The sequence below is a fragment of the Scatophagus argus genome, chromosome 19 (genome assembly GCF_020382885.2).
Source record: "Scatophagus argus isolate fScaArg1 chromosome 19, fScaArg1.pri, whole genome shotgun sequence".
In the NCBI taxonomy this organism is placed as follows: Eukaryota; Metazoa; Chordata; class Actinopteri; family Scatophagidae; genus Scatophagus; species Scatophagus argus.
In genome coordinates, this window is record NC_058511.1 from 14,071,041 (window position 1) to 14,085,806 (window position 14,766).

General features: G+C 39.3%; 1 protein-coding gene across 3 annotated transcripts; it reads left to right on the forward strand.

Annotated features, from left to right (window-relative positions):
* The first annotated feature begins 577 nt into the window (after window positions 1-577).
* gpcpd1 (glycerophosphocholine phosphodiesterase 1) lies at window positions 578-14,659 on the forward strand. Of its 3 annotated transcripts, none has more exons than XM_046373031.1 (20): window positions 578-871; window positions 1,107-1,195; window positions 1,448-1,538; window positions 1,709-1,793; window positions 3,395-3,470; window positions 4,368-4,409; window positions 4,728-4,851; window positions 5,082-5,322; window positions 5,489-5,651; window positions 5,739-5,868; window positions 5,969-6,023; window positions 6,145-6,237; window positions 6,450-6,524; window positions 7,031-7,070; window positions 7,684-7,742; window positions 7,901-7,966; window positions 8,189-8,325; window positions 8,601-8,736; window positions 9,399-9,559; window positions 12,814-14,659. In XM_046373031.1, exons 2-20 carry the CDS (start codon window positions 1,147-1,149, stop codon window positions 13,010-13,012), a joined length of 2,022 nt encoding a protein of 673 aa, XP_046228987.1. In that variant the 5' UTR covers window positions 578-871; window positions 1,107-1,146; the 3' UTR covers window positions 13,013-14,659. The 3 variants fall into 3 exon arrangements, with proteins under 3 accessions (XP_046228987.1, XP_046228988.1, XP_046228989.1); XM_046373032.1 differs by lacking the exon at window positions 578-871 and adding an exon at window positions 878-1,015; XM_046373033.1 differs by lacking the exon at window positions 578-871 and adding an exon at window positions 3,233-3,272 and having other exon boundaries at window positions 1,138-1,195.
* Window positions 14,660-14,766: the final 107 nt, after the last annotated feature.

Here is a 14,766-nt window from a genome sequence, read left to right on the forward strand (position 1 = left end):
AAAAGGTGAGACTTTCCCGTCTGTTTACTTTGGGGTCAAACATCGGCGCTAAGTTAGACATTTTGGTATTTCCGAAAGTACAATAATGCAGCCTTAATGACAGACCATGGATCCGGAGCAGGGCGGTTTGAACCGGCTCCGTCAAGCAGTTAGCGGAAACCAAAACACAGCAAGAAATATTGAAATTATACTTTCAAAATAAAAGTACAAATTAATCGCAAAAGAGAGACCATGTATTTGCACCTGAGGTATTGTATTGGAAAACATTGTGGATTTTAATGACACTAGGGGTATGTACCTAGTGCAGACATTGGGTGTATATTTTATGATGTGCCTTAATAAAAACTGTGAATCTTTTGCAAATAAAAACAAAAAACAGCATTTACTTCTTTATTTATGAATTCTGCGGATTGTACTTCACAACATAGCGGTCCAAATGCCATTTCAAAGCCCTCCGAACAATTTCAATTCACAGTCTCCTCATTGTTTACTCCGAATTCCTTAAAATATTACTATTGTGACATCGAAGCATGCGGAATACAGGAAACTTACTTCGAAAGTATATGCCGGAAGTTATTTTCTCGTTTAGGCCAACTTGGAGCTCATGTGTGTTGTTTACTAAACCATCCAAGTACTGACTAATCTCTGTTGCTACTTTGTTGCGGGTTGCACTGTGTTGTTTAACGGCGCGTTTAATATGTATTCGCCTTGTGATTAAAAGGGCCGCAATGAGTGCTGGTGGGTCGGCGAGCTGGTTAGGTTTGCTTTCCTTCATACTGAATCGTCTCTGCAGTACAGGCGAGGCTGGTTTACTGTGAACTCTCCATCTTCGAGGCTGCCAAGAGCCGACACAGCTGCCAAAAACAAGAAGGTAGCTATTATGAGCATCGTTTCCTCCGCCGCTGTTATTTTGTGCTAGTGTCGCTATTCGCTGGACGTTAGCTAACAAGTAGACGTGTCACCAACTTAACGGTGCTTAACCACGGTAATCTCATTTTGGCCTGCCACAATTAAGGTGAAAAGGCTTTTTTAAAATCGTTATTACCATAACGGTTTTAGTAATCAAAACAGCCAGTTACATTGTTTATTTGAAACATTTCTTTCAGCTTGTTTCTGCTACCAGTCTTTTCTGTGTCAGTGTCAACTATGGAGAGCACTCAGGTGACTTTGGCAGTCAGAGGAGAAACATCACCAGGTATGGCTGTTCAACTGGACTTGAGGTAGTTTAAGATAAAGCGGTCGACACTTGCTATGGCATGATCTTTAACCTACTGTGTTTCCTCAGATATTGAAATCTTTCTTTGTGTTGTGCTTTGTATGCATGGTTCACGCAGGTTATTCAAGTTTCTGGGAAACGTGAACAAATTTAGTAGACCCAGGATATAACCTGTAAGATGATTTGAGGCATGTCTCAGCATTTCGTAACAGTTCATTTTAATAATTTTAGGGGAAGTGATTGCAGTTGTTGGTAGCTGTGAAGCCCTGGGAAGCTGGAGCCATCAGAAAGCTGTGACTTTACAACCTGATAGTAATGATGGGTAGGTTAAATTGTATGTGTAATGTCTCACCCATTAAGAATATGCTGTTAAAATGTGATCCACACGTGGTTTTCTCTACCAGGTTGCATGCAAAAAGTGGTCTGCTTTTCTTACTATTTTCTTACTAGTGTCCTTATGAAACATTAATTTTTCTGTTGACTCCCTGACAGAAATACATGGACTACAACAATTACTGTGCCTAAAGGAGATGTTACCAAGTACCGATATTTCAAAGGCTTCTTTCTGGAGTCAAAGGTGAGCAGAGTCTCCTCTCTGTACAGTGATATATATTTAAACATTACAGATGAATTTACTCAAAGTTGTCAATCAAAATCTTTCAAAATTCGTTATTGGCTGTTATAAATATTGTTAAATGGACTTCAAATGTCACAGCATTGTTGCATGTTTTGTGATGTGATGGTTTTAAGTTCCCTGTTAAATTATACCATTCCGTTGCAGCTTGTTAGCTTGAAGGGGAAGAACAGGTTATATGAGTTTTTTTCTCACTAACTCTGAAAGGGTGTATTACAGTGCAAATGTAGCTCAGTGCACAAGTATAGGGAAAGCAATGTAGTGCCTATTGCTTTCCCTGTATCTGTATTTACATTCAGAAACAGCTTTAGGTCAGTGTTATGGACTAGCCAGTCCCGGGCAAACTGCCAGCTGGCTTGCTCTAATCTAAGTATGTGAGCCTATGCACGTGAGTCTATGCTTAGACTCACTGTTTATAGATGTATGCATACATACAAGGGGTCAAATTTCCCTGTAAATAAAAGACATAGACTCAGAAATTTCTCACAGAAAGATTCTAGCATCTAGCTTCTCTTCTTAGCTTTAACTTCCTGCCACATTTAAAGTCTACTTTGAGCTGACTTTCTTGTGTTTGCACTGTGTTGTTTGTGACATGCTTCACTGCAGAGACTCTATGCTCTCGTGGAGTCTTGGTTTTTTTTAACATCTGATACCAGGTTTAAGAAGTCTTTGTTTACCAATGTTTACCAGATTCCATCATGGCATCTGAGTCATGGTTGAGAAATTGAAGTTACTTTCACATCAATAGCAACAGTATATAGCTTTTTTTTAGACTCATGGACTGTAACTGTGAAGTGTAGGGTTTTTTTCTTTCCTCAGTGAAATACTGTGGTACCACAAAGATGTTGTATCTATAGGTAATGATGCCTTTTTTTTACAGATAAAGAGCACACCTTAAAGGTATAATATGCAGAATATTTTGGTTGCAAGATTTTCTGATTGTTTGATAGCTGCATTCCAAAACACAAACACAGCTCTTCAGAACTTCCTGGATTTTGTGTCAATACAGCTGAAGTGTCGGCTTCATCCTGCCTTTCTGCTCATGCATGTCTCTGTGCAGCTCAAGCAGACAAGCCTCCAGCTCTTTATGTCAGACTGAGAGAGACCATGTTTTCATAGAGGCTTGTTATTGGGTGGGACTGTACAGTACATTTCCTCATAAAGGCAGACAGCCAGAAACAAGTTCTAACAAAATAAGAAAATGCAAGCGGAGTGCAAGGTCTTTGCAGATACAGACACTGGATTATAAGTGGCAATTGAGAGAAATTACTTTTGTATGAGTTCATACATTGTTTTAGGAAATTGCTGCATATTATACCTTTAATGTTTAACTGTAGTAATGTAGTTGTTTTTTTTTCTTCACTAACAAATCCACTTTTCAGATTTCAACCCATGGTTGCTGACTGCCCTAGATGGGGATTGGTGAATATACCATCTCTAATTCCTTTCTCACACTCCAAAGACAGTTTGGAGGCCAGACTGAAAAGTAGTTCAATGTATCTGATTTGAAAACCCTAACATTGTACCAAACATTGGAATTGCAGAGTGCAGGTGGTCCCTGTCAGGTGATAGTCAATATGTGGGAGACCCATCATCAGCCCCGCACGATGAGCCCCACAGGTATAGAACAACAAAAGCTGTGGTTGGGTTTGATAAAGTGTGTCGTACTCAAACCCCCTGTAGACCCCATTTCTCTGCCCTAGCACTATATGTAACATACAGCTATCAACACTAATGTAAGGTCAGTTCTTGTTATTTTCTCTGAGTAATGGCGTTAGTATGTCAGGGATCTGACCTCTGGTTTGTTGTGTTGGGCATTGTTTTTGTCAGAATTAACATACTGCCGCCTGACTGCAGTGCTTCACCCCCAAGCTCTTTAGTTTACTGGTTGCCTCTGTGGCTTCCTGCTTAGTTGGCAGTGTGTGTGTATGCTTTGGTAAAGATCAGGAACAATATTTGCTAGAATAATCTGTCGCTATAAAGGAAAAACTGCCGTGATATTGTAGTCCTCTATAGTTAAAACACCTTTGTGTTGGCCCAACACAGATCTGTCAAGCTCATTCAAAATGAGCTTGACAGAAAGAATAATTGCAACCATGTGTGCTTAATGTCCTTTTTGACCCCAGCCTGTCACACCATCCTTGTTTTTGTTTCTTCTAGCAATACTCACTTCACTGCTTCACCCATTATAAAATGAATTTGTTACTTTTTTATTCTCATGTTTTGTTGAATTCTGGCTAGTTCTATAAACATCCTGCTAAATTAACCTCAAAGGCGTGCTTTAGTTGAAGATGTTTCTTAATCAAATGTATTTTCTTGCTTAGCTGACTCTCTTGAAGTTGAGGCAAATCAAAATCAGAGCAAATCAACAAAGGCTTGAATTCAGCATGTTGTTTTAGGAGTTCAAACCGAGGTTTTCCTCTCTGTACTCTTTGTGCTCTGGTCTTGATCTGACGTCTACTTTTGTGCTGTTGAGATTTTTCCATTATGTTTTTAACGTGCTTTCCTTCATTGCAGCACCACACCAGAATATTGATGATGGACAATTTGGAATTCACAGTAAGTTGGATTAAAAACTCTGTCAATCACCACAGGTTTACAGCATGTAAAAGCTCCATGAGATAGAAGTATTGTAAAACTGAATAGCCAACTGATGTAACTAAGCCAGGGGAATCGAATTTCCTATAGCCCACATTGTAGTCACTTCCTCTGTTTTGTACACCAGAGGTTTTGAGGTCATTCATTAGAACAGAACAGAACAGTTGTTCCCTCCCTGCTATTGTTGCTGACACCAGTTCTCTGGTCAGCAGTCATGGGAGACAAAGTGGATGTACATTATCATCAGACTGTTCCTGTCTGTGTCCTCCCTTTTTACAGATGGGGGGAATTGTGTTGATTCTGGTTGGCTGACATGCCAAACAGAGATCCGCCTGCGTTTGCACTATTCAAAGGTGTCTCCAGTGTCTATCACCAAGAAGAAATTCAAGAAGTCTCGCTTCAGGTAGGGATGAGGTCAAGGTCGAATTGAACACCACCCAGTGAAAGTTCAACTTGAAAGAGACATGAGACAGATCAGTTGATTCTTACAGTGCTGCTATTACTCGACCTGTTTGCTGAGTGTAACAGAAATCATACATACATTATTATAACAATAGAAGCTAAGATATTAATGCTTTGATGGGTTTTTTATTATTATTCTTATTATTCTATATATTTTACCTATGCATACAGAATCAAGCTTACACTGGAGGGTATAGAGGAGGAGGAAGATGAAGAAGAAGAGGAGCTCAGTCCTTCATCTTTGCACAAGATGACCACCACCTTGGAGATCAGTATGATCAGTGCCAATGGCTATAAGTCACGCCACTCGCAGCCTGAATGTGGTTATGCACTGGAGCCATCCCAGTGGACTGAGTACAGCATCCACACCATGGACCCAGACAACCTGGAGCTCACCTTTGAGTTCTTTGAGGTAATTCTCATCAGAATACTGTCTCTGATAAACCTATTTTTTGATGAGCAATGAAATTTGTGTTCTTGGCTAAAATATAGTTGCAAGAGGAAGAGTTAAGCAGGCATCATGATTTGATCATGAAGATTTAAACATAAGTGTACTAATTTTATGAATTTGTCCACAGGAGGATCTGAGCGAGCCTGTAGTCCAGGGGGATGCTCACCCAGGACACGTGGGCACAGCTTGCCTCCTCTCCTCCTCTTTTTTGGAGAGTGGTAAGGACAACGGAGTAGTCACACTTCCCATAATGGGCCGAAATTCCAGACAGACCATCGGCAAAGTCCGCGGTAAGATTTTCATACAAATGAAGTCCACACCGGCTGACATTTATGTTTCTCAGCCGATCAGTTCACACAGCGTTACTCTCGTTTTAGTGGACTACCTGGTGATCCGGCCCATTCAAGGACTGCATTGTGACATGAGTTCCTCATTCACAAAATACTGGAAAAAGAGAAGTGCTGTGGATGTAGGTCACAGGGGAGCCGGCAGCACACACGCAGCCAAGTAAGTTATAACAAAAGTCATATGGGTGAAGGCATCATGGGGTGAATACTTGTGCATTCCTTCACTATTGAGAAATTCTCTTTTGACTTGTGCTTTACAGGCACCACAGAGTCAGGGAGAACACAATAGCCTCATTTAAAAGTGCTGCTAAACATGTAAGTGACGTAGAGGATTATAGAGTGAATTCATATTCACCTTCAGAACATATTCACATAAATATATATATATATATATATATATATTTACTTAAATTATGTGTCAATTCTGTATTCCCAGGGTGCAGCCTATGTAGAGTTTGATGTCCACCTCTCCAAGGATGCTGTTCCCATTGTATACCATGATCTTACCTGTTGCATTTCCACCAAGAAGGTAAAATAAAGGCTGTTTTACTTGATAATGAATATGTGAAAATGAATATTGAAATCGGACACATTACACCTCTCTGTTGTTCATTTACTAATCGTGATCTGATTAATACACATTTAGAAAAATGTAAAGTGTATACAAATGTATGTCACCTTTTAATGCATGTCACTATTTAACGTTGTGTAATTCTTTCATTCTTTCTGTCGTCTTGACAGAAAAATGACAAGACCCTGGAGCTTATTGAGGTGCCAGTCAAAGACTTGACATTTGATCAGCTGCAGCTTCTGAAGGTAAAAACCTGAAACAAGGGCCAAGACTATGCAGACCCAAGACCCAAACTGACATAAAACTTTATTGTCCTTTAGATGAAAGTAGATACTGATAAATGTTAGCCACAGCTATGCCCTCCTGTGAGAAGTCAAAATGTCTTCCTCTACAGTTAGGAGAGTGACATCTTTCAAATTAATCAAATGACAAAATGAACACTAATTAAATCTTTTTCTAGAAAGCTGCAGAATCGCATACAGGGACGCTTAGTGGAAATGGAAATTACAAGTAGAATATAAATAGTTACTGAATGCTGTTATGATAAAATGTCAAACTAGGAGGGCACTCGAAGAGCGCAGACTTCTGCCAAGGCCAGTAGTCCAGGCTCTTAAGACATGCAAATCTACATTCACCCTATATATGTTTGTTCTATTTCCAGACTTTTATTGCACAACCAACAGAGTGTGTCCCAATGGAATAATTTGTTGATTTGCAAAGTAAACAACTGATTCTTTGCTTTGTCGCACAGCTGGCTCATACCACTGCAATGAAAGAAAACAGTGACAAAGGTACGCTCATATTGTTTGTTTTTATTCTATCTGTATAACACCACTGCCTGTCAAGTGGCAATGACAACTTGAGACTGTCGTGGGGGGACCACAGATCTTATAGTGATGGTTTCTGTGGGCATACCCAAGACGGAGGAAATTTTGAAATTTTAAAGTAAAATGCTTCAATCTGGTGCAGTTTTAGAGCACGATTAAGAGGCTAGATCTTAAATTGTAGAAAATAGAAAATATCAAAAATAATAAAATACAGCTCTGAGATATGCCTGCTATTTAGTGGCTATGCAATGGTTTTGGATTTACAAATGGAAACAAAAGCATATAGGGTCCATTTCTTTCATCTTGCATTAGTCTAGACTTGTGACTACACCTTAGCTGAGAGAAGTACTTATGAGAGTCATAACAAACGTAATAAATAATTGTATTTCACTCTCACTTGTTAGGCAAAACATACAGAGCAACAGACTGGAGAGAGATGCACTTAAAGCTAGCACATCAGCATAATATGAATTCATTTTTAATCAAAGATTACTTTTTATTTATCACAGCAAAGTGATCTAGTAGGTTAGAATGTGATTTGTGTGCTGGATTAAGAGTCATCTGTTTTGTTGCTCAGATCTGCTAGATGATGAAGACGAAGTCGATGAGCACCAGCCATTCCCCTCACTCTCGCAGGTAAAATACTTATCATTATTATAATAATTATTAATAGCTTATTCTAATCAGTAAGACTCAGTTGGTTATTTATCGGTGATTACCTGCCTCCTCTGCTTGTATCCTACTTTTCATAGTTTTTACAATGAGTAACACCCTTCATACCTCTGCCTCTACAGATTTTTCAAGCTATTCCTGAGCATGTGGGCTTCAACATTGAGCTCAAATGGATTTGCCAGCTGAAGGTGGGTATACTTAGCCGAGAGAGTCAGTCACATTAGCGGGGCATTGGACCATTGCTCAATAAGTATGGCTTAGGGCATCTCCAGTAGAAATAAAGAATGCACTGTTTTTAGTTTGACTTGATTGAACGGTGTATTGCAAGAGTATTTGATAGTAGAATTCATTGTGAAATAAAAATGTGTTCTCATAATAAACTCATGAGACTGATGCTTTTTTTTTAACAGGACGGGTCATGGTATGACAACCTATCTGCCTACTTCAACATGAACACCTTCATCGACATCATCCTGTCCTGCGTTCTGCAGAAGGGTGGGAAAAGACGCATTGTCTTCTCCTCCTTCGACCCAGATATCTGCACAATGTAAGCACAGTTAGCACCTGAGGACAAAGAATGAACACATTTGATTAGGTTGTGGTAACCGCACACTGTCCAGAAACACAATATCTTCACATCGCAGTGCAGTTATTAGCTTGCATGAAGGTATGTATGTTGTCTTGAAAGACTGCATGTTAATTGAGCGTCACACACTTTAGCTTAGTACATTTGTAAGCATGTGTATTGGTGTATGATGTTCTAAATACAGTAGGTACTGTCCAACTGCTACTGACTTCTTTTTTTTTGGATTTTCCCCTCAGGGTGCGTCAGAAGCAGAACAAATACCCCATCCTCTTCCTCACTCAGGGAATTTCAGACAGGTATCCTGAGCTGATGGACATCCGCTGCCAGACCACTCAGATCGCCATAAGTTTTGCACAGAGTGAGAATATTCTGGTGAGCTGGAACTCAAACACTTCTCACAGTGCATGCGCTCAGTTTTCCAGATTCTGTATGTAACTGTTCTAAAAAAAAGGGAAACATTTAAGTAGTTTCAAACAAATTTTTAAAAATTGCACATAACTTAATTCAACGTGTAATTTACATTTTGTGAGCACTGCTTCATATGTAATAGACCAACCAGACAAACACATGTAAGACAGGCAAGATCTAAGAATTGTTCTCTTCACCCTTACCATCTAAAGCAAAAATGTCTGTTGAGCACTAGTTTTAATGCTAACATGGGGGCACATTACCAAAATCCTGTTAGAAATTTTTTTAAAAAAAGCTTTATTTTAGGCTTTACAGAAGTAACCCATCGCTCTCTTGTCAGCTGAAACAGTCAAGTCAGCTAACAGAACTCTGTGTCAGCTGTTTCTAAGACGTGAGTCTAAGTGGTTTTAGCACATCCAAAAATGGACTTTGGACAGCTTATACAGCATAATCTGACAACGTGACTTGTTTTACACATGTGGAGCTGATTTTGTGTACTTGCTATGTGTTAAGAGTACAAGATTCTAACCGTGATTGTACTTCTATACCAAGAGTTAATAGGTATAGAAGTTCATTTTATAAATAAAAAAATAAAACACCTTCTTTCCCTGTACTTCCTCCTTTAGGGGATCAGTGGCCACACCGAGGAGCTGCTGAAAAACCTTGCCTTCATTGGGGATGCCCAGTCCAAAGGTCTGGTGGTGTTCAGCTGGGGAGATGACAACAATGACCACGAGAACAGAAGGACGCTGAGAGAGCAGGGAATTGATGGGCTCATTTATGATAGGTAGGTTAATGCAATTTGCTTATCTGTAGCTGCTGTGTAGGTGTGGTGTAGACCACAAACACAGCCATTTCTGTTCACGTGTATGTTCACTACATCACAGCCCACAAGTGAAATGCTATTATGGATGATTTGGTCTTATTCTAACAAAGAAAAAAGGAACACCTAGTATTTGGGGGCCTATCTGCAAGCTGTGTAAATGATGTGTGGTAGTAAAGTACACACAGATTTTGAATGACCATCTTTATCAGTGTCTGACAGAGCTTTGAAATAATCAAACTTTTAAAGTTTGTGCAAATAATCCAGCAAATGCACATGAATAAACGTTTTCCACTTTCTCCTCCATTAAAACAACGGTCCCCTTTTTTAAAAAGTCTGTCTTATTGTACATTATTTTATACATTATTATAACGTAAAATGTATATTATGCATTATTATCTCATTTTTAATATCACAATCCAAATCATATCCATTAACAACTTTTATGGAGCAAAGAGTAAAGTACTGGGGATACAGGCTGTTGGAGAAGGCAAACTGGACTGTAATGAGGATCAGGATGTGCCGCTCCACCAGAAACCTCTCTAAACCGACACTAGGCAGCAGATTCTAGAGATTGTTTTTATAACATCCATGTTCTGATAAAATCGCCTTATCATGTTCTTTGCAATGTCGTCGATAAAAAAAAAAAATCCCATCGACATGAGCCTACTTCACATTTGTACTTATTCTGCCATGAGAAACATTCTCATGAGTGTGTTTCCAGATATTATCTGCCTGTTATACAACACTCTGCACTGCAGACTGTACAGCACACCCTGTGCTATGGCGTCTCTGTTATGAGAAAGGGCTTTTTACTCTTTGTCATGCTACTGAGTGATTAGAAGGCCTTTTCAAGGTTCAAGGTTACATAATCAAGCAGATATATTACTCACTTGGCACCTGCCATAGCTGCTGATGATTATTTATCAAACGTTTTGTTTGTGAATGTCAAACGTGGTACAGTGGCAGTGCTGTTGCACAATGCTCGCTAGCAGTGTTTCTAGCAGTGTTGCTAGCAGGATGAAATAAGATTTCCTCTGGTCTTAGCAGTGCAGCTTGTTCAGCCTGTTTGTTCAGCCGTTTCAGTTCCGTATTTCCGCTATACAATGACACTTGCTCTATATTTATGTTTGCACATTGGCCCAGATGTTGGCAGACCCCTGCAGAAAGCCGGCAACCGTTACAGACCCCATCTGTAACTTTATTTAACATCACACATCAAAAGAAAGTTGACATCTCCAGGCTGTTGTTATAACTGTGCCTCTTTTTTACAGAATTTGTGAATGCTTGGTGCCATATTTTGACTCAAGTTCTTCAGATTCCCGTAATGTCTCTCTAGTTCCCTGCTGTGTTGTTTTATTATTTTATTTTTAGTTTATTTACTCACTTTACATCCCTTGGCTGGTTTTTGGTTCCACTCTCAAATACTGCCTGAAAGCCTGTATCTTACTCATTCATATGTAGCAGGAACCAAATAATGTTACTTGACAATGATGCAAGACGGTTGACTTGTCACACTTGTTAACGTTACAGTACTTGATGTTTCAGTGACAATGATTGTTTTGTCTTTTTGGATTTTCTAAAACACTGATTGGTCAACTGCCATGTTTATCATTTCTGAGTCTAGTTCCCCTAGCTGACACTTCCTTTTTTAATGCCTGTTTTTTGTTTTGCCTATGCTGTGAAAGGCCTCCCTATCTTATGCTTGGTATGATATTCAGTGATCTTCAGCTCATGGCTTGTTAACCGCATGAGTCGTTACTTCATGACGTATTATTTAACTTGTTATTTACTTAACATGATATCCTGTCATTTGCCTCTGTATGAACCAAAAACATGAGTGCATTTGCATTTTAACTGCTAGTTTTAAATTCACTTAAAGTCAACGTATTTGAGTTTCACAGCTCCAGACTGCCTTGACAACCTCAGATACTCACACTGTATTGACTCAATTAACGCTGATCCAAGCTGAGCAAGTTTGTCAGATGTCACAGCATATTTGTCACATGTACATTTTATATTATTTGCACCTATTGCGTTTGTAAACCATCTGCCTGTAGTGCAGTTTGGTTTCCTTATAAAAGGGGTGATTATACTGGATGCTCTTTGCAAGCTTGAAAATGAACTGCACTGCTCTGCCTTCGTTTAGTGAAGCATTCAGTGGCCTCTCTCATGAAATTAGTTGAACCCAATCAGCCGTCTTGGATTATGATGCTCACAAGGCTCTGAGGTTTCTCTTAGTGTACTCTCAGTCTCTGCACATGGTTCTGTGTCATGGTTAATATGGGCCGGCCCTGAACTGAAACCCAAATTATGATGTGTAACCTACTGTAAAGCATTTGACTGCTCATTGTTGAGAATGCACAGCCTGGGAAGAGCAGCTCGTTGCCCAGCTGCTTGCCCCTTTACCTCAACAGAAAGAGGTTTTAGCTTACTAGAACAATGTTTGAAATTGTCCTTATGGGGATGGAATTATGCCTTTGTTTTCCATACTCAACTGATGAGGATGTTGACCATATGCATGATCTGACTTGAAATGAATCTACTTTGCAGGCTGTAAAAGTGAGCCACTCAAATAAACACTGATAAGCCAGGACCCAGCCAAAGCAAACTTGTTAACCCACTGATAAACATGAGTCTTGCCCTCGGTCACTGAAAACATGGCACACCCCTAGCAGGTAAAAGGCGAAGGGTCCTTCACTGCCAAAAGCACAACCAGTACAATCACCCATCTAGCCAAAATGAATGCAGCAAATGTTGTTTTTATTAATGTGTGTGCATGAAAAAATAAGTGTGGAGCTACAGTATGCTAACATTGACCCTCTGTGCCCATTAGTTTAGAGCAGAACTGGAACAGGCTTAATATTTGTTGGATTTTGCCTGGTGGATGTTCTCCTGTTATTGTTTCACTTAGATAACATTTTTTTGTAAGTTAGTACAAACAATAGCTTTTGTCACATTAGACTACTCAGTATTGCTTGATGATAATTCAGTATTATCTATGTTTACAACTTTTAGTGGATTGTATATTATGATAGTCTGAAAATACAGTCGCTTACTAATGTGTTGCTATTCTTCCTACTATTCTTACTTTGAGTCAGGAGAACTTTTTGACTTTTGGTTTTTGAATGATGGATGGCATGTAAAGAAACGCGCGAGACACCAGTGTGCACTAACTACTGTCACTAAGTGAAGCACATCTTTTCCATTTCTTTCAGTATCTGTGAGGACCAAGGAGAGCAGCCAAACATCTTCCAGGTAGAGGCGCAACACACTCTGCAGGAGGTTATTACAGAGGAGACCCTAAAAAGCTGCAACTGTTCCTGCTACTCCATTCCCTGCTCCATGGCTCCCTGCAATGCTACCAAGGCCCGTGCTGGCAGCGCTGAGTCCGACTCTGGCCTCAGCTCCTCATAAATATCCATAAATTACTACCTTTGGGTGAACCTCACTGCACATACACACTCGAGAGGACCAAGCAGGGAACAGATGATGAAACAAAAATGACAGCTAAGATTTGTTTATATATTCTAAAACTGACTAAAGACTGCAACAAGATTGTTTCATGTCTCCCCCTCCAACCTTGACCCCTCAACTTGATCACTAGGCTATAACCACAGAAGCCATCTTCACTCATCACTCCACTCTACTCAATTACAGGTTTTGTCTGTTGTTGTAAATCTTCACATATATTTTGTTATTTATAATGAATAGATGGAAGCTTTGCCAAAATATTAAATTGGGCATGCACGTTTTTTTTTTGTTGTTGTTGTTTTTTTTTCCTGTTTTGGGATCAGAGCAGGCTGTACAGAGGTGGCATAATAGTGTAACAGTGTCAAAGTGGGAGATTATGCTTCCCATTGAATATTTATTTAGCCAACACCGACTTCACACCGATGGTTTGGTTCATTTGTTCTGGATCAAGGGGGGGAATGTTATTATATCATTGATAATATTACATTGCAAATACACTCTACATTATGATTAGTAACTAACAGGGACAGGAAGTAAATGAGACTTCTTGTACAGAAAAGATTCTGACTGTGGTATTGCTGTCAGACACTTTTGTATGGACTGACAACACATAGTAGGATGCAAGCACAGCAATTGGTTTTAAAACAACTGCTCCAGACAGGCCAGATGTGAATACACCCTGACTGCTAACTGTTAGTGTGATATTTTACAGGAGGAAAAGTGACTAAACTGCAAATCTTATGTCTTTACATTTTTGGTGACAAAGATTACAAAGTTTTTTTTTCTTTTCGTGACAGTAGCCATTGCCAAATGTTTTTTTTTTTTATCTCAAATGAATCATAGCTTATTATTGTTGTCAGAAACAATCTGGAATGGTCTAGTACATCCAGTTTGGGCTTTGTCATACACTAAGATTGTTATTACCTTTGTCACGTCTGTCATTAATGAATGCTCTTGGTGGATAGAGTACATAACTGAAAATGTTCTCTTGAATTGACTGTTGGAAGCGTTTTCCATTCCACACCTTCAGACTCCTGCTCAGTCGCTCTTAACAATGATTTTGCTCAGTCGCTCTTAACAATGATTTTGACTGAATGATTTTAAAATGTATACTGCAACATTAATCCGTGTTATGTCGTTGTTTTAAGACAAAGGAGAAGAATGTTTTAGTTGTGACAGCACACATGGATAGCTCAGTCTTAAGGGGAAGAAAACATGTCCATTGCTTGCCTTTTGTTTGAGAAACCCCAATACCTCACTCACCATCCATTAGAATAGACTTGAGTCGAAATGTCTGTACAGAGTGAACAAATACCTCCTACAAATCCTATTTAACTTCACGACACCCACACTTTTTGTTGCATGGCAGGTGACTTTTTTTAAAGGGGTGCTGAATTATAATGCAGTAGTAATGCTGCATTCTGAACCCAGCAAAACAAATCTGTTCATAGTCTACTGTCTACGTATCTGACTTAGTCATGCATGGTGTGTATATTTGTCTGAATGAATAACCAGGGAGAATATAGTATCTGCTATGTAATATTCAGGACAAATGAGAGTAATGTAAATAAAATTGAAACTTGTATTTGCTTATTTTGCCCGTGACATTTTTTTTTCTCTTTCCCATCACAAGTCTTTTGTGACATCTTTTACCTTTTGTGTTGCTGCAGGTTTGTCTTGCTTGCATAGTGAGTTAG